Source organism: Anabrus simplex, chromosome 8 (assembly GCF_040414725.1).
Source record: "Anabrus simplex isolate iqAnaSimp1 chromosome 8, ASM4041472v1, whole genome shotgun sequence".
Taxonomy (NCBI): domain Eukaryota; kingdom Metazoa; phylum Arthropoda; class Insecta; order Orthoptera; family Tettigoniidae; genus Anabrus; species Anabrus simplex.
In genome coordinates this window covers 2127361-2151251 of record NC_090272.1, presented here as the reverse complement: position 1 = coordinate 2151251, position 23891 = coordinate 2127361, and the positions used below count along the sequence as shown (strand labels likewise).

General features: G+C 41.0%; 1 protein-coding gene across 1 annotated transcript in view; it reads left to right on the top strand.

The window, feature by feature from the left end:
* Positions 1-23891, top strand: part of LOC136878949 (lysosomal alpha-mannosidase) — a 344628-nt gene that overhangs the window by 254459 nt on the left and 66278 nt on the right. Inside the window, exons 15-16 of the mRNA XM_067152580.2 lie at positions 10263-10539; positions 12142-12399. Coding sequence (XP_067008681.2) covers positions 10263-10539; positions 12142-12399 — 535 coding nt within the window. The remainder of the gene's footprint in view (positions 1-10262; positions 10540-12141; positions 12400-23891) is intronic.

The window sequence follows — 23891 nt, the reverse complement described above, 5'->3', positions numbered from 1 at the left end:
ACTCTCGTACTAAACTTCTTCCTCTAGATTGTGCTGCTATCTTAGCATAACCTATGTGCATGAACTTAAAGTACAAAGAATAATCATGTTTCAAAGCGTGTACAGATCACCCTGAACTTCTTCCGCTAGATTGTACTCCTATCTTAGCATAGCCTATACGCACGAACTTAAAGCACAAAAATAACGATGTTTAACAGCGTGTACACATCACCTATTGATTTTGCATGCATCGACTATTTTTTACCGCCAGAGTGTACAACGATCGCATATGTGTATTGCTAACGTATGTGTATAAAGTTAAAGCACAAAGAATAGCTATGCTTTAAAGCGTGTACACATCACCTATCAATTTTGCATGCATCGACTATCGTACTAAACTTCTACCGCTAGAGTGTACAACGTTCGCAATTGTGTGCTGCTACCTATGTGCGTGGACTTAAAGCACAAAGAATAGCGTGTACACAACACCAGTCAATTATGCACGCATTAACTCTTGTACTAAACTTCTGCCACAACAGCGTGCGATCATCGCTTGTGTGTGCTGCAATCTTAACATAACCTATGTGCACGAAGTTAAAGCACAAAAAATACCCAAGTTCAAAGCGTGTACACATCACCTATCGATTTTGCATGCATCGTCTTTCTTACTAAACTTTTCCACTAGAGCGTGCAACAACCTTATAAGTATGCTGCTAACTTAGTATAACTTATACGCATGAACTTAAAGCATAAAGAATAGCGATGTATAAAAATCTTGTGAACATAGCAGCAGCAGTAAGAATAGCAATGTTTTAAAAGCGTGTACGCATTGCCTATCGATTATACATGCATCAACTAGAGTACTAAACTTCTCCCGCTAGAGTGTGCTGCTATCTTAGCATAACCTATGTGCACGGATTTAAAGCACGAAGAATAGTTAAGTTTCAAAGCGTGTACACAACACCTATCGATTTTGCATGCATCAACTATCGTACTAAACACATTCCGCTAGAATGTACAACGTTCGCATGTGTTTGCTCTGCTACTTTAGCATGACCTATGCGAACGAACTTAAAGCACAAAGAATAGCGATCTTTGAAAATCTTGCGAACATAGTAGCAGTAAGGATAGCAAGGTTCAAAAGCGTGTACGTATCACCTTTTGATAATGCATGCATCTTCTACTAGAGCACGTGACCATCGCTTGTACGTGTGCTGCTATCTTAACATAACCTATGTGCACGAACTTAAAGCATAAAAAATAGTTGTGAGTAAACATTTTGTGAACATAGCAGAGTGTTTACTACGTAGGTGTAGACATTGAACATTGCATGCTGAAGCAGCATACTACGTGACCGTGACGTCACGACCACGTGCTCTTGTTTGGTAAACATAGCCACGTGCTTTTTTGACAGCTGTCTTCTTGACGAACCCTAACCTCACTTTGAAGGACAATAGAGAGCCGCTAACCTCACTGCTGCCATCTTTACGGCAGTAAACCTCAAGGCTGCCACCTTATGCATGTTACAGCGCGGAATTTAAAATCCAACAGCAGAACGTCGCTAACCTCACTCTTGCCATCTTGATGGGCTTAAACCTTACTGTTGCTACCTTGGTTATACGCTTTTGTGTTAGTTTACTATTAATCGCTAAGCTGTTCGCATCATCGAAGTAGAGAGTAACAAATGTCGAGTAGATTTAAAGAAGAATCTGTTAGCAGAAGATAAAAGTCCGTCATGGATAAACCTATTTCTAGGTATATTTGCGAAGAGTGTGGAAAAGCATTTTCCCGAAGCTATCACAGGAGACGTCATGAGATATCATGTAGGACGATTTTTCAATGCAAACATTGTAGAAGAGAGTTCAAGAACGCATACAACGCTCAACGTCATGAAGCCGCGTGTAATGTAGCTTCATCGGGAACAAAATACAAAGAGCTCAACCATATTCCAGCGAACACTGATTTATGTTTAAAAAGTACACCTCTGCGAGAGATTTTTAATTCTCCCTTGCTGTCTAGGCCTGCTGCAAGTTCTGTTACTGAGCACAAACTTCAAGATAAAGAGAGGCAAGATCATGATTATGATAATAAGGATAATGATGTTGATCAAAACAGTAGTAAAGGGAAAGTAGAAGAAGAAAATTCATTGCCATTACAGCTTGATGATTTTACTTCATTTCCTAAGCCTACTACACGTTCTGTCGAAGTGCAAACATCCCAAGAAGAGATGCAAGGTAAAGAAGAAGGAAATTTCAACGCTTCATCGCTATCGAAACAAGTTATGTTTGTACCTAGAAACGCTACTGCTGAAGCACGTATTACATCAAAACAAGTCCCTGCACATCAACTGTCTGCATATAGACTCAAAGTTCACAACAAGCCTCTGTTACCCTATGTAGATATAAGCTACTGTAAAGACCCCAACGTACTCGTAAAACGTTTACAACTGCTAAGAGCCTATCATGATGCTGGTTACACACAGTACAAAGAAGATATTTTTGAAATAGAGTATGAATTACGTCGTGTAGGTATTATTAAGTAAGAGCTTACCCTCACCTAAGTCATCCATCTGTAGTATATAGTCGATCGAGTAGCTATATTCGTATAGATTATTTCCCAACATTCTCCCTTCCTTAGGGTGTTAAATTCCGCCTCTAGTTGTAGAGCCGGTCTCAAGCCCGGATAAAGAGAGGAGAGGCGCCCTAGCCCTTTAGCCCATTAGCCCATTAGCCCTTTAGTCCTTTAGCCCATTAGCCCATTAGCCCTTTAGCCCATTAGCCCTTTAGCCAAGGAATGTGCGGTAATCTAATCTTCTTAGAACAAAGGTATCCCCTGACATGTTCTAAACACATGTTGTATCGAGTACAGTGTTCTATTATAGTCTTGATCACTTATTTAGTGTTCTAAACACTTCAATCAATGTTCCGATCACATGATAAAGTTAACGGCATAGAGTGCGGTGTTCGATTCTAGTCTTGTTATGTTTCTTTAGTGATTTGCAAGTCTAAACATGCATAATGACGTCATCACTGCAGCACATGCTTACTCTAGCTATCCCGATGCAGGTTTAAACTTGTTCGATAGAGCTATGCCTTGACATAAGAGGAGGCCTTAACAGCTTATGTATAGCCGCTATTGTTTAAAGATAGCTGCTGTGAAGGAAAAGCACGTCGAATTTTTCAAATTACCTGCCACCATATTTCAAAGGTATGAGGTTTAGTGCTGTAAAGATACCTGCACGATGCAAAGCTAACTTTCTTCATCAGAGCAGCCACCATCTTGTGTGAGCACCTCTAGGCCGTATCATAAGCAGCTGTGTATAGTCACCGTCTTGTCGCTGCTACCTCCCGCAAGCACCCCTAGGGCGTCTCATAAGAGCAGCAGCCATCTTGTGCAAGCGCTCTTAAGCTGTCTCATAAGAAGCTATGTATAGTCACCATCTTGTAGAATTAGATAGCTGCCAATGCCAAAGGGCCTAAGTAAGGATCGAACCGTCGATCTCATCATTAGACTATGTTTTTTTCATGTTCCTGATACTGCAAACCTAGGTATCAGGTAGAAAAATTTTATCCGTTTTCGAGATATTTAACATTTTGCATTTAAGCCCCAAATTTAATGAATCGAACCTGCACGGCACGTTATACTCTCTACCATAGCTAGACCTGATCATGTTACGAAGACTTACTTCAATACAAGCTAAAACAGAGTGAATGCCAAAGGGCCTAAGTATGAACCGAACCGTTGATCTCATCATTAGACTATGTTTTTCTTGTTCCTCGTACTGCGAACCGAGGTACTGGGCAGAAAATTTTTTGTCCGTTTTGCTCTACGATGCATCGCTTTCGAGATATTTAACATTTTGCATTTAAGCCCCAAATTTAATGAATCGAACTAGCACGACGTGTTAGCCTCTAAGATAAGAGCAGCAGCCATCTTGCGCAAGCACCCTTAAGGCGTCTCATAAGGAGACGTGTATAGCCGTCATCTTGTGTCCGCCATCTTGCGCAAGCATCCTTAGGGCGTCTCTAGCCATCTTGTGCAAGGACCCTTAAGCCGCCTCATAAGAGCAACCGCCATCTTGCGCAAGCATCACTAGGGCGTCTCATAAGGAGCCTTGTATAACCGCCATCTTGCGCAAGCATCCCAAGGGCGTCTCATAAGAACCTGTGTATAGCAGCCATCTTGCGTTAGCACACTTAAGGAGTCATGTATAGCCACCATCTTATGCAATTAGCGTCGAGAGAGGAATGCTGAAGAATTTTTCTTTTTAAATTATCCACCACCACATTTCAAAGGTATCTAGCTAAAGATAGCAGCACTGCGTATGACAGGTGACGAATTTACATCTACTACGATAAAGAGGGCAGCACGGTGCTCTCTGGATTAAAGATGGCGGATGACAGCTGTCAAAAAAGCACGTGGCTATGTTTACCAAACAAGAGCATGTAGAATTTGCCGCCACCACATTTCAAACTAAACAGGGCAGCACTATGCTCTGTTGATTAAAGATGGCGGATGGTAGCTGACAAAAAAGCACGTGAGTTTGTTTCCAAACAAGAGCACGTGGAATTTTTCAATTTGCCGCCACCACATTTCAAAGGTATCTAGCTAAAGGTGGCAGCACGGTGCTCTCTTGATTAAAGATGGTGGATGATAGCTAACAGAACTTTTCAAATTGCCCGCTACTACATGCTTAAGGTAGTAGCCATAAAGAGGGCAGCATGGTGTTCTGTAGATTAAAGATGGCGGGTGATAGGTGATGAAATTGCCCGCATGATAGCAGCACGGTGCTCTGTTGATTAAAGATGGCGGATGACAGCTGTCAAAAAAGGCACATGGCTTTGTTTCCAAACAAGAGCACGTGGAATTTACCGCCACCACATTTCAAACTAAAGAGGGCAGCACTGTGCTCTATAGATTAAAGATGGCAGATGACAGCTGTCAAAAAAGCACGTGAGTTTGTTTTCAAACAAGAGCACGTGGAATTTTTCAATTTGCCGCCACCACATAGAGGGTAGCACTGTTCTCTCTGGATTAAAGATGGCTGCTTGTCGAAAAGCATTTTTCAAATTATCCGCCACCACATTTCAAAGGTAAGTAGCTAAAGAGGGCAGCACTGTGCTCTATAGATTAAAGATGGCGGATGACAGCTATCAAAAAAGCACGTGGCTGTCAAAAAGCACGTGGATTTGTTTATCTCGAGCTAGTGAGGTTAAGTTGGTAGCACTAAGGTTTAGGCCCGTCAAGATGGCAGCACTGCCGATGACAGGTGACGCAAGAGGGCAGCACAGTGCTCAAAGATGGCGGATGACAGCTGTCAAAAAAGCACGTGGCTTTGTTTACCTCATGCTAGTTAGGTTAAGTTGGTACCACTAAGGTTTAGGCCCGTCAAGATGGCAGTACTGAGGTTAGCGATGCGTTGTTTTCGATGACAGCTGTCAAAAAGCACGTAGCTTTGTTTACAAATCTGTCAAAAAGCACGTGGCTGTCAAAAAACACGTGGCTTTGTTTACCTCGCGCTAGTTAGGTTAAGTTGGCACTACTGAGGTTTAGGCCCGTCAAGATGGCAGTACTGAGGTTAGCGATGCGTTGTTGTCTGTCAAAAAGCACGTGGCTGTCAAAAAACACGTGGCTTTGTTTACCTCACGCTAGTTAGGTTAAGTTGGCACTAGTGAGGTTTAGGCCCGTCAAGATGGCAGCAGTGAGGTTAGCGATGCGTTGTTGTCGATGACAGCTGTCAAAAAGCACGTGGCTTTGTTTACAAATTCAAATCTCGCGCCAAAATTCAAATTTCCCGCCAAAATTCAAATTTCCCGCGGGCGGCGGAGGCGGAGGCGGCGGCGGAGGAGGAGGCGGGCGGAAGCGTGCGGCGGCGGAGGTGCGGCAGAACTGTCCAATTATACTACTACCATCTATTACTTCAGTTTTCCTATAGAGCTCATCTGGTTTTATCAGCACCACATCCAGGATATTTTTCCCTCCGGTTGGTTCCATCTGATCCTGAATAGAGCCCTTAGCCTGCAATCTCCTTCCCCTTAAAACATTAGACCACCTGTCTTCTACAACTCCTCCCTTTCCTTCCCCTCCCTCTTGTACACCTACTGTAACCTGTACATTGTTTGAGGGAGTCCTATCTTCCTTCCTGTCTTCTGTGAGAATCCTAATTATCTCCCTCAAACTTTCCAACTCCTCCCTCATACCCCTCAATGCCTCGCCACATCCACAGTGAGTACACTCGCACTCCTTAGCCATTCTTTACGGGGGAAAAAATGAAATTAAAAATAAAATAACTTATTTGCAAACAATAAATGAACGGAGGGATATATTGTCTGGGATAGTAATAAGGTAATTGATATACGACTACACTACAATACTACTTAGTCGTGCTCTATTTTTTTTATCCTACAACCCCTGACAGGATAAAAACTGTTGTTAATTACTGAATATCGAAAGTAATAGCCTACACAAGAACTATACAATTCCAAACTGCAATTAAGCCTATTCTAATTACAACAACAGTATTTTAGTAAGAGTTTCTACGGATACCTCCACTACACCAGTACTACACAAATATTTTACAATAATAAAATAATCACACTAAATTCTAATAGGATATTACTCGTATACTACTGTACAGTACACTACAGTAATTTTAAACTACTTTCAGACGTATCCTAATTACGATACCGGTACCGTACCGTATGTCACTAAACTAAGCACAACAGAAATGAAATTTGCAAGAACTACTGTACTCAAAGATTACCAACGAAGCTAAATGCTTAGACAAATTATTATTAGTATTACGGTCTAATAGATACACACGAATATAGCAGGCAAGATACGGCACTATCTAAATGTACTGTATCTATACTACAATGTATCTGGAGAGAGAAGCCAACAAAGTTATCCCCGCTGCCGAAGGATAGCACCACCAAGCATAGACTGAACAGTGCTGAAGAACAAAAACGTAAAATGTTGGCGCTCCAGCCGGGGAAGATATTAAATTAATTACATAACTCCTAGAAACGTAGGAAATGATTGGCAGAAGATAGTTTGGGAATTAATTAGGGGACAAAAATTTCCACAGCTATTTAGGAATGACGAAAACGTAGATGGAGAAGGCTACAAACACGTTACCACCGTCTTCCCCTCCGCCTCTCTTCACTCTTCACACTATTACTTAATTACAACCTCTCTTCATCAGTGCACTGTTTATAAAGCGTTTCCTTGGAGTCTCATATTAACTGGTTAACAAAGCCATGGACTCCCTTGTTCTGATCTTCCTTTGCTGGTCGTTGTGCTGCCTAAGTATTAGAAATACTGGACAAGTCTTCTAGTTTAATGTGACACAGCTGGTCTCGTCGCTACTTAGTTTCAAAGCAACAGTTTTTGATTTGGTTTCTTTCAACTTGTGTGGAATTTAAGCACCCACTTATCAATCCTAGGCTGTTCAGTTTCACCCCAGCAAATACCATCTCCCTACTATGTTCTTCCTTCAGATCACATCCGGGACAGTCAGGAACATCCCATGTTGTCTCAAACTTCACCAGTGCAGGATTTATTATTTACATATTTTCCGCCCATATTGGAGCACTTAAATCAAACCATAGACATCCAGGAATTAACGTGGAATTTAGCTTTCTTCATCTTCGTTCCTTCCGACCTGGCTGACGTTGTATAATTAGATATGGCTTATTTTTCTCGTTACAAAGCTTGGAGTTTAAACGTATGTTCTTCAGAATCCTTTTCTCCTCTCTTAAAATAATTCAATGTAACATACACTGACTGACAGAGCAAATGCAACACCAAGAAGGAGTGGTTCGAAAGGGATGAAAGTTCGGGAAAGAACAGAGACGGCACGGAGGAATAATTGATTTTTATTTCAAACCGATATGCAGGTTACACAATGCGCACGGCATCGACTCAGTAGGATGTAGGACCACCGCGAGCGGCGATGCACGCAGAAACACGTCGAGGTACAGAGTCAATAAGAGTGCGGATGGTGTCCTGAGGGATAGTTCTCCATTCTCTGTCAACCATTTGCCACAGTTGGTCGTCCGTACGAGGCTGGGGCAGAGTTTGCAAACGGCGTCCAATGAGATCCCACACGTGTTCGATTGGTGAGAGATCCGGAGAGTACGCTGGCCACGGAAGCATCTGTACACCTCGTAGAGCCTGTTGGGAGATGCGAGCAGTGTGTGGGCGGGCATTATCCTGCTGAAACAGAGCATTGGGCAGCCCCTGAAGGTACGGGAGTGCCACCGGCCGCAGCACATGCTGCACGTAGCGGTGGGCATTTAACGTGCCTTGAATACGCACTAGAGGTGACGTGGAATCATACGCAATAGCGCCCCAAACCATGATGCCGCGTTGTCTAGCGGTAGGGCGCTCCACAGTTACTGCTGGATTTGACCTTTCTCCACGCCGACGCCACACTCGTCTGCGGTGACTATCACTGACAGAACAGAAGCGTGACTCATCGGAGAACACGACGTTCCGCCATTCCCTCATCCAAGTCGCTCTAGCCCGGCACCATGCCAGGCGTGCACGTCTATGCTGTGGAGTCAATGGTAGTCTTCTGAGCGGACGCCGGGAGTGCAGGCCTCCTTCAACCAATCGACGGGAAATTGTTCTGGTCGATATTGGAAAAGCCAGGGTGTCTTGCACATGCTGAAGAATGGCGGTTGACGTGGCGTGCGGGGCTGCCACCGCTTGGCGGCGGATGTGCCGATCCTCGCGTGCTGACGTCACTCGGGCTGCGCCTGGACCCCTAGCACGTGCCACATGTCCCTGCGCCAACCATCTTCGCCACAGGCGCTGCACCGTGGACACATCCCTATGGGTATCGGCTGCGATTTGACGAAGCGACCAACCTGCCCTTCTCAGCCCGATCACCATACCCCTCGTAAAGTCGTCTGTCTGCTGGAAATGCCTCCGTTGACGGCGGCCTGGCATTCTTAGCTATACACGTGTCCTGTGGCACACGACAACACGTTCTACAATGACTGTCGGCTGAGAAATCACGGTACGAAGTGGGCCATTCGCCAACGCCGTGTCCCATTTATCGTTCGCTACGTGCGCAGCACAGCGGCGCATTTCACATCATGAGCATACCTCAGTGACGTCAGTCTACCCTGCAATTGGCATAAAGTTCTGACCACTCCTTCTTGGTGTTGCATTTGCTCTGTCAGTGAGTGTATTTGAACCTTGCCAATGAGGTATTCGGGTACTCATAGTCTTTCTAGACTCTTCCTGATGACCGACCTTAGAACTGAGTTATATTCCTTTTTCCAGATCTAAAAATACTCCTATATAATTACACCTTTCTCTTTCTCCAATAATTTTCTATTAATATCCTTATTCGGTTGTGCTCATGTTCACACGAAACCCGTGTTACTCCCCTCCCAATACAGATTTTATATCAGCGCTCACCCTCATCTCAATAGTCTCGGTCAGTGTACGTTCCCTTCCGCTACTAGCCACGCGCTTGACGTCGTGACTGCTGAGGTTGCAACTTCGTGTTTCTTCAAAATAAATTACTTCCCAGACATACTCTATTTCTTCAAAGGTGACTGCCCTAATATTCTTCAGAAGTACACCCTGAAGAAGAATTGTACGCCGTGGTTCTAGCTCCCAGCACCTTGCAGATCCGATCAGTCTGATAACGAGGCCTAAAGTCAGGGAAGCGAGACAGTTGTGAAAGTCTGAAATGTTGTGATTGTGGTGAAAATAACAGCTGAATTGGTCCTATTTTAATACACTTATGTTAGGTTGCTCTGAGTGATTTTTCCTGCCATTCCTTACTTTGTCATGGTTTGCTTTTCCAAGCCAGATTCTTTGACGTTTACGAGAACAAAGAAGACTTAGCTTTTATGTTTTTGTGTCCCTTGATGTACATGATACCCCCAGGGTCAGGAATGTTCTCTTTCTCATCAGCTCCTAAGGACAGTTGTATCTCACAGCCAGTGGTGGCGGGTCAAAATTTGTTTGGTGGTGACAACAGCAAAAATAATAAAAACAATAGTGGAACTAAATTATACCAGCTGATTTTTAATTCATTATACTAATGGTTTGTTACTGATTGACTTGGCAACACAGCGCACATCCCTCAATAAAGTGATACTATCAGAGAACGCAAAGGCAAAGAAAGTGTTCCCGCAGACAAACCGAGCATCTTCAAATATAAACATCGTTTCGCTTATCTTAAATAGTGTAATATCCCACACTTGTGCAGAAGTGACGCGTATTGAAATATACAAGACAATTTTTCTCACATGTTTCAGGAACGGCGAGGGCAGGGATGTTATATCGAGGTTCTCCACGGAGCTCGACAACCAGGAGATCTTCTACACGGACGCCAACGGGAGGGAGATGGTGGAGAGGAAACTTAATTCTCGTGATAGCTGGACACTAGAAGTGAACGACCCCATAGCGGGCAATTACTACCCAGTGGCAACCAGGATACTCATCAGAGATCCTGACAAAGGTCTGGAGCTGGGTGTCATCACAGACAGACCTCAGGGTGGCTCAAGTCTCAGGAAAGGAGAGGTCGAACTAATGGTGAGTTTCATACCTGCGACTCACGAACCACATAGCTTCGTCCTCTTCCTCCAATCTTAACGCCTTTTAGATGTTGGTTGTGACCGCGCGATTTCTCATCCAGTTGGGGGAACTCGTAGCATTCTTTTAGAAGTGAGTATCGTGACACAACAATATTGTTTTCCTAATCACTGCTTACCGGACATATTTTTGTTCCAGTGGAAACAAAAGTGAAGAAATTGTAGATTCATAAAAATACTCTTCATGTGAACGATGTTAAAATATATTTGAACTTTCTGCACTAAAGTGTCTTTCAGTTCATTTGTTTTGAAAAAGAAATACCAATGTAGGCAAGAAGATGAAAGGGAGACCATTGGACCCTGCAGAGATCATCTGAAATTCGGATAAGAAATGTCCGACGAAATATGTAAGAGGTGCTATTTCCTCGAATGAAATGAACCCCAGAAAGATCTGCCAGAGCATCGCTTTGCTTCTGCCTTCTCTTCCCCGTTTCTCTGTTAATTTTAATATAGAATACGTCCTTTTTGGGGGAACTTCTTTATCAAAAGCACTGCCTACTAGATAACAGAACGCTACAAATAGAAGCCAGATAAAATAACCCTCATTCGTTGTGATTTCATAGGCTCTGAGTAAGTTGTCGACACCACTCTTGTTCCCCACGCAACACGTTTATTTTATATTTTTTGTTGTTGTTAAGGGTGAGTACCTGAGAGTTTCAGTCTCTAGTTTTAAACTGGCGGGGGAAAAACTATCTGGCTGAGACACGGTATTCGCCTCCCGTCTGAGAAGAAACCGCCCCTTCACTGAGGTAATGGAATTTTATTTTGAGTCAGAGAGCTACTGGGGGAGTAGGATGGGGAGACCTCCTTTTTTAAGAAACGGCCCCTTTTAGGGGTTTAATTTTGAGTTTAATTTAGTGAGTGAATCATACTGAAAACATTTCGATATCATGTTAAAACAGGTCGTAAGTGGGCGAGTTCGGCTTCTTACGACCGAGTAGCATGGCTAACGAGAATACGAAGTTCGGTTCGTATCTTCCGGTTGGTGTTTCGGTCATCATTCTAAGTGTCTTGTTATGAAAAACTTATAATTTTGAAACAGGAGTTTTAGAAGTATAGCCCAAAGTCTCACAACCATGCAGCAGGACGGGCCTGATACATGCTCTTGATACTTGTTGAGATTTATTTATTTTCCAGGAGAGGTCTCTTGGAGCGAATGCTACTGAGGTAATTGCCCGATCTTCCTTCCCAGTCCTAGTCCCGTCCTATCCTATGGTCGCCATAAAACCTCTCTGAGCCGGTACGATGACTTTATTTCACCCATCGCATGACCATGTGAGTAATACAGTTATTTGACAATTATTGTATAATACACTTAAATCACATTATATTCTTTAAAAGTTAATCATCGCTTTGTTTAGGAACAGTTTCATTTATTCTGATAACTTGAACATGTTAATGGATTTTTTGACCCTTATGCTGCTTTTGCCCGTGTGCAAATCGAGCATGCAAGTAACTTTATGTTGGGTCTCTCCCAATATATTTCCCCTTGAATCGCCACTGGCTGATAGCTGAATGAATGAACGAACTTCTACCGTTGCAGGTTCATAGACGTTTCTTGACGGACGACCGCATGGGGCTGAATGAGGCCCTCAACGAGGAGCAGTTCGAGCAGGGGCTGGTAGTACGAGGTAAGCACTACGTGGTGATCACCAAGTCTGAAGTCACGGAAGAAGAGGCCATCAACAGCACTTCCCTGCAGAAGGAGCTTGTCCAGAAAGTCATCAATGGTCCACTGCTGTTCGTTCATCCAGCGGACAACATGACCTTCAAGGAATGGGAGAGCACCTACCTGATGACGGTGAGCATGAAATAACTACAATTAACAACTTAAACTGCATAGTGTAGCGTTTCGCTACATAATATCCTTCCTCTTGTAAGTCAGTCACATGCTAAATGACACCTGGTATTTCCAGAAATGATAGTTCAGGGGTCTAAAGGCAATAATTTTCTCCATCGATGTGCAATGTTATCTTTGTCTGTGGCAGATGGACATGCGTGATGGCGGCTGTACATATAGGAGTAGCATCGAATCATAATTCTAGGTGAATCACTGATGATTGAAGTTTAACAAAAATAGTGCTCTGTCCACAATATATTTATCTTTTAGCATAAATGTCTAATAATGTTCAATTTACAATATTTGTTACTAAAACGCCATGAAATATGAATGGAGAGTTTTGCTACATCAGATGAATGACTTGAAGTACTTCTTGATAGCGTTCAATTTGGTGATTATTTCAAATAAAGGTGCTAGACTATGTGTACTGTATGTATTGTGTACATTGAGTAGTGTACCTTTAGCAAGTATATTCCTATTTCCTTTTGACATAAATGGCTTATGGCTGAGGAAAACGTCAAAATCCACATCCTGTTTCCAGTCATTTGACCGGGTCAGGAATGGAATGAATGAAACCCCCATATAGCGGCGAGGTTAGAAATTGTGACGGCTGCCGAAGCCTGTCGCATGATCACTGACTGAAGGATGAAATGAAATGATATTGGGGAGTGTCGCTGGAATGAAAGGTGACAGCGTAAACCGGAGTACCCGGAGAAAACCTGTCCGACCTCCGCTTTATCTTATGGTTGGGGAACATCCGAAAATGTGGTAGAACAACCGAGGGAAGATGAGGAACACGAAACTGTTGCTGAGAATTGTGGAAGTAGGAGAAAGAGAAAAGTTAGGAAAGGGAAATCTGGAGTAGTGGATAGCAAAATACAGGTGCAACAGGCACATGGAATGGAGAAAAGGGAGGATGAAGTGGCTTCTGTTGCTGTCAGAAAAAATAGAACTGACGAGGAGGGGAGGGGATCAAATGAGTGGGTAGGATTGAGGCTCTGGTCATGGGGGATTCCAAGAATACCAGGGTAGAGTGTTATCCACTAATCAGGTTGAGGCAGATATTGAGGAAAGTAGAAGAGAAAGAGGAGAGAAAGGAGAAGGTGGTACTAAGAACGTAACACAAGCAGGTATACGTAGCAACAAAGTTGGGGATGTGTGGGACCTAGTAAATGTAGCACGGGTGCCGTTTAAGGAAGCGCAGATTGTTATCGGTGGAATACTGTGTAGGAGGGATACTGACTGGAAGGTGATTGGGAATTTAGGTGAGACTTTGGAGTGGGTATGTGGGAAACTGGCAGTGAGATTTCTAGATCCTAATGGGTGGGTAGAATATAGGGATCTGCGCTCAGATGTCCTTCACTTAAACCGCAGTGGTGCATATAAGTTAGGAAACTTGTTTAGAAGGGTTATAGGGAGGTAAATTCAGGGAAACGGGGTGGCGTAGGAAGCGTTGATAAGAGAATAGGAAACTGGAAATCAAGTAGGGATGACATAAAAATGTTAGTGCTCAACTGTAGAAATATTGTAAAGAAAGGAGTAGAATTAAGTAATTTATTAGATATATACTTACCAGATATTGTAATAGGAGGTGAATCATGGCTGAGAAATGATATCATGGATGCAGAAAATTTCTCACGGAACTGGAGGGTGTATCGTAGAGATACGATAGGAAATGTAGGAGGGGGAGTATTCATTCTCGTGAAAGAAGAATTTGTAAGCTACGAAAAACTCGACAAACATAAAATTCTAGATGTAAGACCGGGAAAGGTTAGCGCAGACGCTGATTCAGAATTATTTTATAATATAATCAGCTATGTGGGAAACGGTAAGGAAAGAAACGTGATCGTAGTGGGTGATCTCAATTTACCAAATGTCAATTGGGAAGGTAATGCGAACGACAGGAAGCATGACCAACAAATGGCAAATAAGTTAATATGGGAACGGCATCTGATTCAGAAAGCGATTGAACCATCTAGAGGAAAGAATATTCTGGATGTGTTGCTGGTAAAACCAGATGAGCTCTATAGAGAAACAAAAGTAATAGATGGTATTAGTGATCACGAAGTCGTAGTAAATGTGAAATGTAATAGAAGGGAAGGCATTAAAATTAGGACTATTAGGCAGTACCATATGGCTGATAAAACAGGTATGAGGGAGTTTTTAAAATGTAAATATGATGGGTGGAAAACGATAAATAAAAATGTAAACAGAGTCTGGGATGGGTTTAAAGCAATTGTTGAGGAATGTGAAAATAGGTTTGTACCTTTAAAGGTGGTGAGGAATGGTAAAGATCCACGTTGTTATAATAGAAAAGTAAAGTGACCAAGAAGGAGGTGCAGGTTGGAAAGAAATATATTTAGAAATATCTGTGGAAGTAAGGAGAAATTGAGGAAACTTACTAGGAAATAGAATCTAGCAAAGAAGTCAGCTAAGGATAACATGATGGCAAGCATAACTGGCGGCCATACGAAGTTTAGTGAAAAATGGAAGCGTATGTAGAGGTACTTTAATGCAGAAACAGGTTCCAAGGAGAAAAATCAAGGAATCATTAATGAACAAGGAGAGTGTGTATGCGAAGATCTTCAAAAGGCAGAAGTATTCAGTCAGCAGTATGTAAAGATCTTGGTTGCAAGGATAATGTCCAGATAGAGAAGGTGACTAATACAAGGAAGTATAAAAATTTTCCTATGACATCAATGATATTTACAGTAAGATACAAAATTTGAAAACTAGAAATCAGTTCGAATTGATAAGGTTTCCGGGGATATAGTAAAGACAATGGGTTGGGATATACTGTAGTACCATTGTGATGTTTGGGACATCACTGCATGTTTTCAATTATTGAACTATATATTTAATTGATAAGATGTATATATTTAATCACTGATAGGTCATGTTAAAATTAATATCATCCATTTCAATCATCATTTCATTTCTTTGTATCGCGGCTATAACGTATTCTGAACGAACAAATAATTGGGTAAAGTATTTCAACATCATTCATATTAATAACTTGCAGTAAATTTCCCAATAGCCGTTGTGAGGTGACCAGAGTCAGCAGGCTAATTTCAGCCCATCTTCAGGAAAAGTACGTCATCTAGGTTACGAGAGACCTCACCCTCTGTACCTCATGAAGAGACAGTTGATACATTATAAACGCCCACTTTTCGAACTTAGTTACCTGACGCTTTATTTCAGCGGGATAGTTCAGCCTATGTGAATGAACGTAATGAAGCAACGTGCTGGATTCACAGCAATACATAGGAGAAGGGATGAGACCTCGAATCTTACTGGACCATGTGATATGGCTGGTGGAAGGAGACTTTTGAACCGATAAATACCACCGACAAGAGCTGGAGAGGACATTCTTATTCTGATTCTGATTCTGATTCTGATTCTCACTCTTGGAAGACACTCTTACTACGATTCTACGTCTGCACATCGGAGAAGTTCACTTCGCATCTGAGTAGTACCGTAGGATACTGCTCAAAAGTTACTCTCATTGGGACTTGTTATCTCAATGAAGAGAGGTAGTCAACGGGAGACCGGTTTTGACTAGTAAAGGGAAGGAGAGCTTTTATTATGAATTTAGCTACGCTACTGTTCCGTAATACGGAAGAATACAAGTGTATTCTCTCCATGAACATAACCCATAGTGGTTTTGCATTTAAAATTAGGACTCATTACGACTTTATGTAAGGAGTACAGTAGGAAGTGTTAAAGACAGGAAATGTAGAAGTAGGACTGGAATCCAATAACAGATGAGGCAGCCGATACGAGAGATCCACCCATCATCAGCTTCAGGACAACAGAGTCTACATATGGTGAGCTTATGGCATAAGTTACTGCAAGTTTTCGTGCAACAGTTCATTTTCTTAGAGTTAATTTCATTCAATGTTTCTTTTGCTTCCGTAAGTTCAGATTTTGTTAACACACCGTTACGTCACGTTTTTCATCCAAATAAATAGCTGTTTTAATTTGTATGTTCTGAAATTAGTATTAATGATCCTTAAATTCCAAGTTAGTGTACTTAATGATTTGTGTTCCGTTCAGCTCACCCCTGGGAGTTTTTTGAGTCTCATTACGTATTATTATTATTATTATTATTATTATTATTATTATTATTATTATTAATTATCAACTTTTGTTTTCAAGCCATAAGCTTGAATACTGGCGCTCATGGGATATTGTTCATGGAGAAACAATGAGATATCATTTATTTATTTTAATATTAAAGTGACCCGCCACGTCATAATTTTGTCAAACATCTGTGGGCTAAGTGGGTACGTCACACCATGTCTGAAGTACTTGTTTGATTATTGTTTGCATGAGGGAGCTATACCAAATGAATGGAGAGTTGCTATAGTAGCCCCTGTGTATAAAGGAAAGGGTGATAGACATAAAGCTGAAACTTACAGGCCAGTCATTTTGACATCCATAGCATATAAGCTTTAGGAAAGCATTCTTTCCGATTACATTAGAAATGTTCTCGAAATTATTAACTGGTTCGATAAAAGGCAGGTGGGGTTTAGGAAAGGTTATTCCACTGAACCTAAACTTGTAGGATTCCAGCAAGATATAGCAGATATCCTGGATTCAGGAGGCAAATTGGTCTGTATCGCGTTTGACCTATGTAAGGTATTTGATAGGGTAGATCATGAGAGACTACTGAAGAAAATGAGTGCAATTGGACTTGAATAAAGAGTGACTGAATGGTTGGCTAAGTTTCTAGAAAACAGAACTCAGAAAATTAGAGTAGGCGAAACTTTATCTGTCCCTGTAATAACTAACAGGGGAATTCCTCAAGGCAGTATTATTGGACCTTCATGTTTTCTTATATGGATCAATATGTGTAAAAAGTGGAATCAGATATAAGGCTCTTTGCAGATGATGTTATTCTATACAGAGTAATAAATAAGTTACAAGATTGTGAGCAACTGTAAAATGACCTTGATAATGTTGTGAGATGGACAGCAGGCAATGGTATGATGATAAACAGGATTACAAGTCAGGTTGTGAGTTTCACAAATAGGAAAAGTCCTCTCAGTTTTAATTACTGTGTGATAGGGTGAATGTTCCCTTTGGGGATCATTGTAAATACCTAGGTATTAATATAAGGTAAGATCTTCACTGGGGTAATCACATAAATATGAGTGTATATAAAGGGTACAGATCTCTGCACATGGTTAAGAGTGTATTTAGGGGTTGTAGTAAGGATATAAAGGAGAGGGCATAACATCTCCAGGTATCCCGAACTAGAGTATGGTTCCAGTGTATGGGACCCTCACCAGGATTAATGCAAGAACTGGAAAAATTCAAAGGAAAAGCAGTTCGATTTTTTCTGGGTGATTTCCGACGAATTTATTTATTTATTTATCGTATGGCACATAAATATATACAGAAACAAGAAAGCAAGTACATTATATTTTAATGTCCAAAAATGTTATCCATTCTAGAGCCTCTGTCCTGGCCTCTAGAAAATCAAACCAATCTCCAGGGTAGGCTCTTCTGCTACACTCCTTTACAATGTGCTCGATGGTTTGAAAAGGAGCACCACAGTCACACTCGGGGGATCGTATCTTTCCCCATTTATACAGGGACGCAGCACAGACAACATGACCACATCGAATCCTATTAAGGATGGTCCAAGTTCTTCTTGGGAGATCAGACCTCGAATTAGGTGAGAAGAAGGGCCAGAGATGTTCACCTGTTTTTGAGATCCAATCTTCCTTCCACTGGGCATAGGGGTTGAAATTGTCTTCTATGAGCTTCTGAGCGAACTTAACTGGCGGATGTCTAGATTTCAACCGGTTCCTCTGAAGATCAGGAATATTGGAGTGGATGGGCAAGTCACGGTTCTCATTTATCTTGGAGTATTCTCTCAACAGTGCCTGTGCTCTACGGAATGAAGGAGGCATGATGTTGCTCAAGACAGGAAGCCAGTGGGTAGGAGTTGATCTTATTACACCTGAAATAATCCTCATTGTGTTGTTGAGTTGAGTGTCCACAAGTTTCACATGGCAGCTGTTGATTCACACAGGAGCAAAATATTCTGCCGCAGAGAAAACTAAACCAAGGGAAGAACATCTCAAGGTAGTTGCAGAAGCACCCCAGGTTGTACCATACAACCTCTGCAGAATGTTGTTACGACTCCTAATGTTTGCTGCTGTATTTACTAGATGTTGCCTGAAGGAGAGTGTTCGTTCTAATGTTACACCTAAGTACTTTGTGTAATTATTGTGTCTGAGGACCTCACCGTTAAGAGACACTTGGAGAGTACAGTTTGCCATTTTTTTATTTAGATGAAAACAGGACACCTCAGTTTTTTCTGGTGTTTGGTTGGAGTCTCCATTTCCGAAAATAGTCACTAAGAATGGAAAGTTCATCAGTTAAAATGTTCTCCGTTTCTTTCAGGTTACAATGACTTGTAGCTAAAGCTATATCATTACCATAGCAAAATTTTCTACATTTCGTTGGTGGCAAATCTGATATATACAGATTGAACAGGAGAGGAGCCAAGACTGATCCTTGAGGGAGACCATTGTTCAATCTTCTCAGCTTGCTAGTCCTATTCCCTAGAACAACCTGAAAGAGTCTATTATTCAGCATGTTTGCAATTAATTGTACCGTGGTTTTGCATGGTAATACCTGAAGAAGTTTATACAGCAGCCCTTCTCTCCAAACCGTGTCATAAGCAGCAGAAAGATCAGAAAAACAGCAGAGGTTTTCAACTGTTGCTGAAATCCTGCTTCAATGCATGTTGTGAGTGCAAGGACGTGGCCACAACAGCTACGATTCTGCCTAAAACCAGCTTGGTCAATAGGAATATGTTGATTAATTACGATGCTAATTCTGTTGTATAGTAGTCTTTCAAGGAGTTTATAGCAACAACTGAGGAGAGCGATTGGTCTGTAGCTTTATGGTATATCTTTAGGTTTGCCAGGTTTCAACATGGCAGGGATTTTAGTCATCTTAAACTCCTTGGGAAGAACACCTGTCTGAAGTATGTGGGTAAAGAAGCACGTCAACCACCTTCTCGCATTCCGTCCCATATTTATGATAAATTCAGGATGTATTCCATCAAAACCTGGTGCCTTACCGACGAAAGAGCATCGTTACAAAAATGTTGCAAAGTTTGGGCTGGGAAGACTTGGGAGAAAGGAGACGAACTGCTCGTCTAAGTGGTATATTTATTTTATTTATAACCACCTATTCAATATATCACAATACACTCATTGAATTATAATATATTCATGAAATATAATATAATATAATATAATATAATATAATACAATATAATATAATAACTCCGCCAGTGCCGGTCCCAAGCCCGGGGCTTCATCTCGCAAGTGATGAGGAAGGAGGAGGGGAAGGAGTAACACCTCGTAAAAAACCAGGTTTCATCTGGCTCCGGATGATAGCACCCTGTAAGGGCCCCTGTCTGGGTTACAGACGAAGAAGGCGACCAACAGCTTTCACAGAAATAGAATACATAACCTCAATGGTGTTGAAGGTGAAGAATAACCTATCCCCGACAGTTGAGCTACAATCCAGACACATCTGCTGGAAAGGAGCAACCCTAAGGATTACAACTTTAGTGGTATCTTGAGCTGACCCCAACAACTCCCATTAACTCGCATGATGGAAACATTTCTTACGGAAACTACTCCAGGTGGCAGCCTCAAGAGGAAATCCACCACTGCTACAAGCAGTGCACTTGGGCCATTGGATTCTGGAGAGCCCAAACCACCATGCATAGATGAGTCGGAGCATCTACGAAACCCATTGCCATCACACGCATCCAAACTGAATACACTAAAATTAAGACCTAAACGGAAACACTTTTTTGGCACGCTGAACATAAATTCATTCCTAAAAACAGGAAAACTTAAACAATTTACAGACGTAATGGACCAGCAAAATATTCTGATCATGGCACTTCAAGAAACAAGATTCACGGATGACATCGTGATGGAATCAAGCAACTATAGAATCCTGAAAGGCAAGGTTGGTATAAGGATCATGAAGAATATGCCACACTTAGGAACAGCATTTGTAATCAATAAAAAGACTCTAAATTCGGTTATAGACTTCCAGTCTCCAAATGGAAGGCTCTCACTACTAACCATTAAGTGTGCAAAGAAAATATACACCCTCATTAATGCTCATGCACCAATTGATGATGACAATCGAACTAACCCACAAAAGGTAGACGATTTTTGGGAAGAATTAGAATTGGTGACATAAAAAGTTCCTGATAATCATGTGAAAATACTACTTGGGGATTTCAACGCACAGGTAGGACGAGAAAAAGTCTACAAGAGAATAGTGGGGGATTTCCCAGCTCATAGAAGAACCAACAGAAATGGGCAAAAACTTATAGAGTTCTGTAGGAACTTTAATTTGAAAGTGATGTCCACTCATTTCAAGAAGCTTCCTTGGAAACAAACAACGTGGGCATCACCAAACAAACTATTAGGAGAATATGAAATTGATCACGTTGCAATCTTCCATAGAAGTCAAAAAGAAATAATGAATGTTAAAGTTAAGAAAGGAGCCAACATAGAAACAGATCACTATTTAACAATCATAAAGATAAAGGTTATTCCCAGCAGCAAGAAGAAACGCACAAACAACAGAGTACTGAGATTCGACACTCAAAAGCTAAAACAGAACAGCAACAAGTACCAAGAACTGGCGAACATTGAAATAACTGAATGGAAGCAAATGCAGCAGACCATGATAGGAGCAGGCAAAGAAACAGCATTACTCAAGAAATCACTAAAACATCCATGGTGGAATGAAAGATGTGAACAGGCAATATCACTCAGACTACAAAGATGGAAGAAATGGTACCCATCAAAGAAAGAGGAAGATTACAACAGCTTCAAAGAACAAAGAAAATCAACCGCAAAAATCATAAGAGGAGAAAAAATAAAATTCGAGAAAGAACAACTGGCTGCAATAGAACAAAACTTCCAAAAGAATAACACGAGGGACTTTAACAAGATATTTAAGAGGAGTCTTTCTAAATACCAACCACCGAGCTTGTGTTTCAAGAAAGAGGATGGCACCATCGCAACAAACAATGAAGACAATTGCCAACTGTTAGCAGAATACTTTAAACAGCTACTTAACTGCCCAGTTCCAGAGGAGAAGCTCGCCACAGAACATACGCAACAGAACCCAGACTCCACACCGCCAGATGAAACAGAAATCACAAATCTAATCAAAAAGCTTAAGAACAACAAAGCAGCTGGTGAAGATTCAATAACGAGTGAACTATGGAAACATGTGAGCCCCTAAATGATCAAGAACCTATGCCAGTTAATGAAAGAAATCTGGAACACTTGTAAGATTCCTGATGATTGGAAATTAGCCTTAGTACACCCACTGCACAAGAAAGGGGACAAAACAGATGTCAGCAATTACAGAGGCATCTCTCTCCTTCAAGAGACATACAAGATACTATCTATGAAATTGCTATCAAGATTAGAACAACAAGTTGAACACAAAATCGGCGAATACCAGGGAGGCTTTCGGAAGGGACGATCATGTGTGGAACAAATCTGGAACCTCAAGACATTACTGAAGGACAGAGTTGCCAGGGGCAAGAAGTATGTAGCAGTTTTTGTTGACTTTCGAAAAGCATATGATTCAGTTGATAGGAGAACATTGTTTAACATCCTTAGAGAAATGGGTACAGATAACAAGACATTACAACTAATAAAGGAGACCTTAACAAACACATACTCAAAGGTTAAGTTTATGGGAGAGATATATGAACCCTTTGAAATCAAGACAGGCGTTAGGCAAGGAGATTGCCTATCCCCACTACTGTTCAATTGTGTCCTGGTGCCTATCCCCACTACTGTTCAATTGTGTCCTGGATAAAGTCATCAAAGAGTGGGAAAAAGAACTCGAAAAAAAGGCATTAAAGACCAAATAAGGATAGGATACAAGAAAGAGAACATCACTATTAACTGCTTAGCATTTGCTGACGATCTTGTACTGCTATCAGAAAATATTGAATCGACGATAATACAAGTTAACACTTTAAAAGAGGTAGCAATGAAAACTGGCCTGCAGATATAATTTGAAAAGACACATTTCATGACCAACATTAAAGAAGCCCCAGGATACATAGTAACAACAAACAATGATAAGATAGATAAAGTTGTTAAATTCAAATACCTTGGTGAGATTATACAACCTAATGGGCTTGATAAAGAAGCAAAGCGCGAGAGAGCCAGAAAAATGGAGCTTGCATTCCACCTTACAAAAAACACATACAACAAGAAAGCGATCTCTATTAGGACAAAACTACGCCACTATCAGGCAGTAATTCAACCAGAGTGCTTGTATGCTTCAGAATGCCTGGGATTAACAACCAGGAAATACATTGAAGAAATTGAGAAGAAGGAAAGAAAGATTCTAAGAAAAATCCTCGGTCCAAAGAAATGTACTGACACATATCGATTACGCAGTAACAAAGAAATATATAAAACAGGCAGTAGGATTTCAGATGTCATTCGAAAGCGAAGAGTTAAATATTTTGGACATATTTCAAGAATGCCTGATGACAGACTTGCCAAGAAAATCTTTAACCACTTCAATAAGCCCAATAGGAAAGGCAGCTCTTATGAAAAATGGTTTGTTAACACGAAGAAGGATTCGCAAGAAATGAACATCACACATCAAGACATCCACAATAGAACCGCCTTCAGAAAAAAGCTACACTCATTTAAGGGTTTCCTAGAGCCAGAAACAGCGACCAAGAAGAACCTATCATGGACGGCTGAAAGTTAAGATGCAACAAGCAGGAGGATGAAGGAGTACTGGCGCCGAAGAAAGTTTAAATCATGAGGAGTTATTTACGTGGTCCGCAGCTGGCCAAAATCGATAAAAGAAGAATAATATAATATAATATAATATAATATAATATAATATAATATAATATAATATAATATAATATAATACAATATAATATAATATAATATAATATAATATAATATAATATAATATAATATAATATAATATAATTCAATGAGTGCAGTAATGTATTGAATAGGTGGTTATAAATAAAAGTATTTTATAATTTTAATATATCATCTACAAACGATTTCAATATGAGATTAATTACATACAAGTGGTGTGTTCCGAGCAGTCAGTGGAGAGATGGCGTGGGAGGACATCAGTAGACGAATAAGTTTGAGTACTGTCTTTAAAAGTAAGGTAGATCACAATCTGAAGATTAAGTTGGAATTCAAGAGGACAATATGGGGCAAATATTCGCTTATAGGAAGGGGAGCTATTGATTGGAATAACTTACCAAGGGAGATGTTCAATATTTTCCTATTTTTGAGATCATTTAAGAAAAGGCTAGGAAAACAACAGATAGGGAATCTGCCACCTGGGCGACTGCCCTAAATGCGGATCTGTAGTGACGG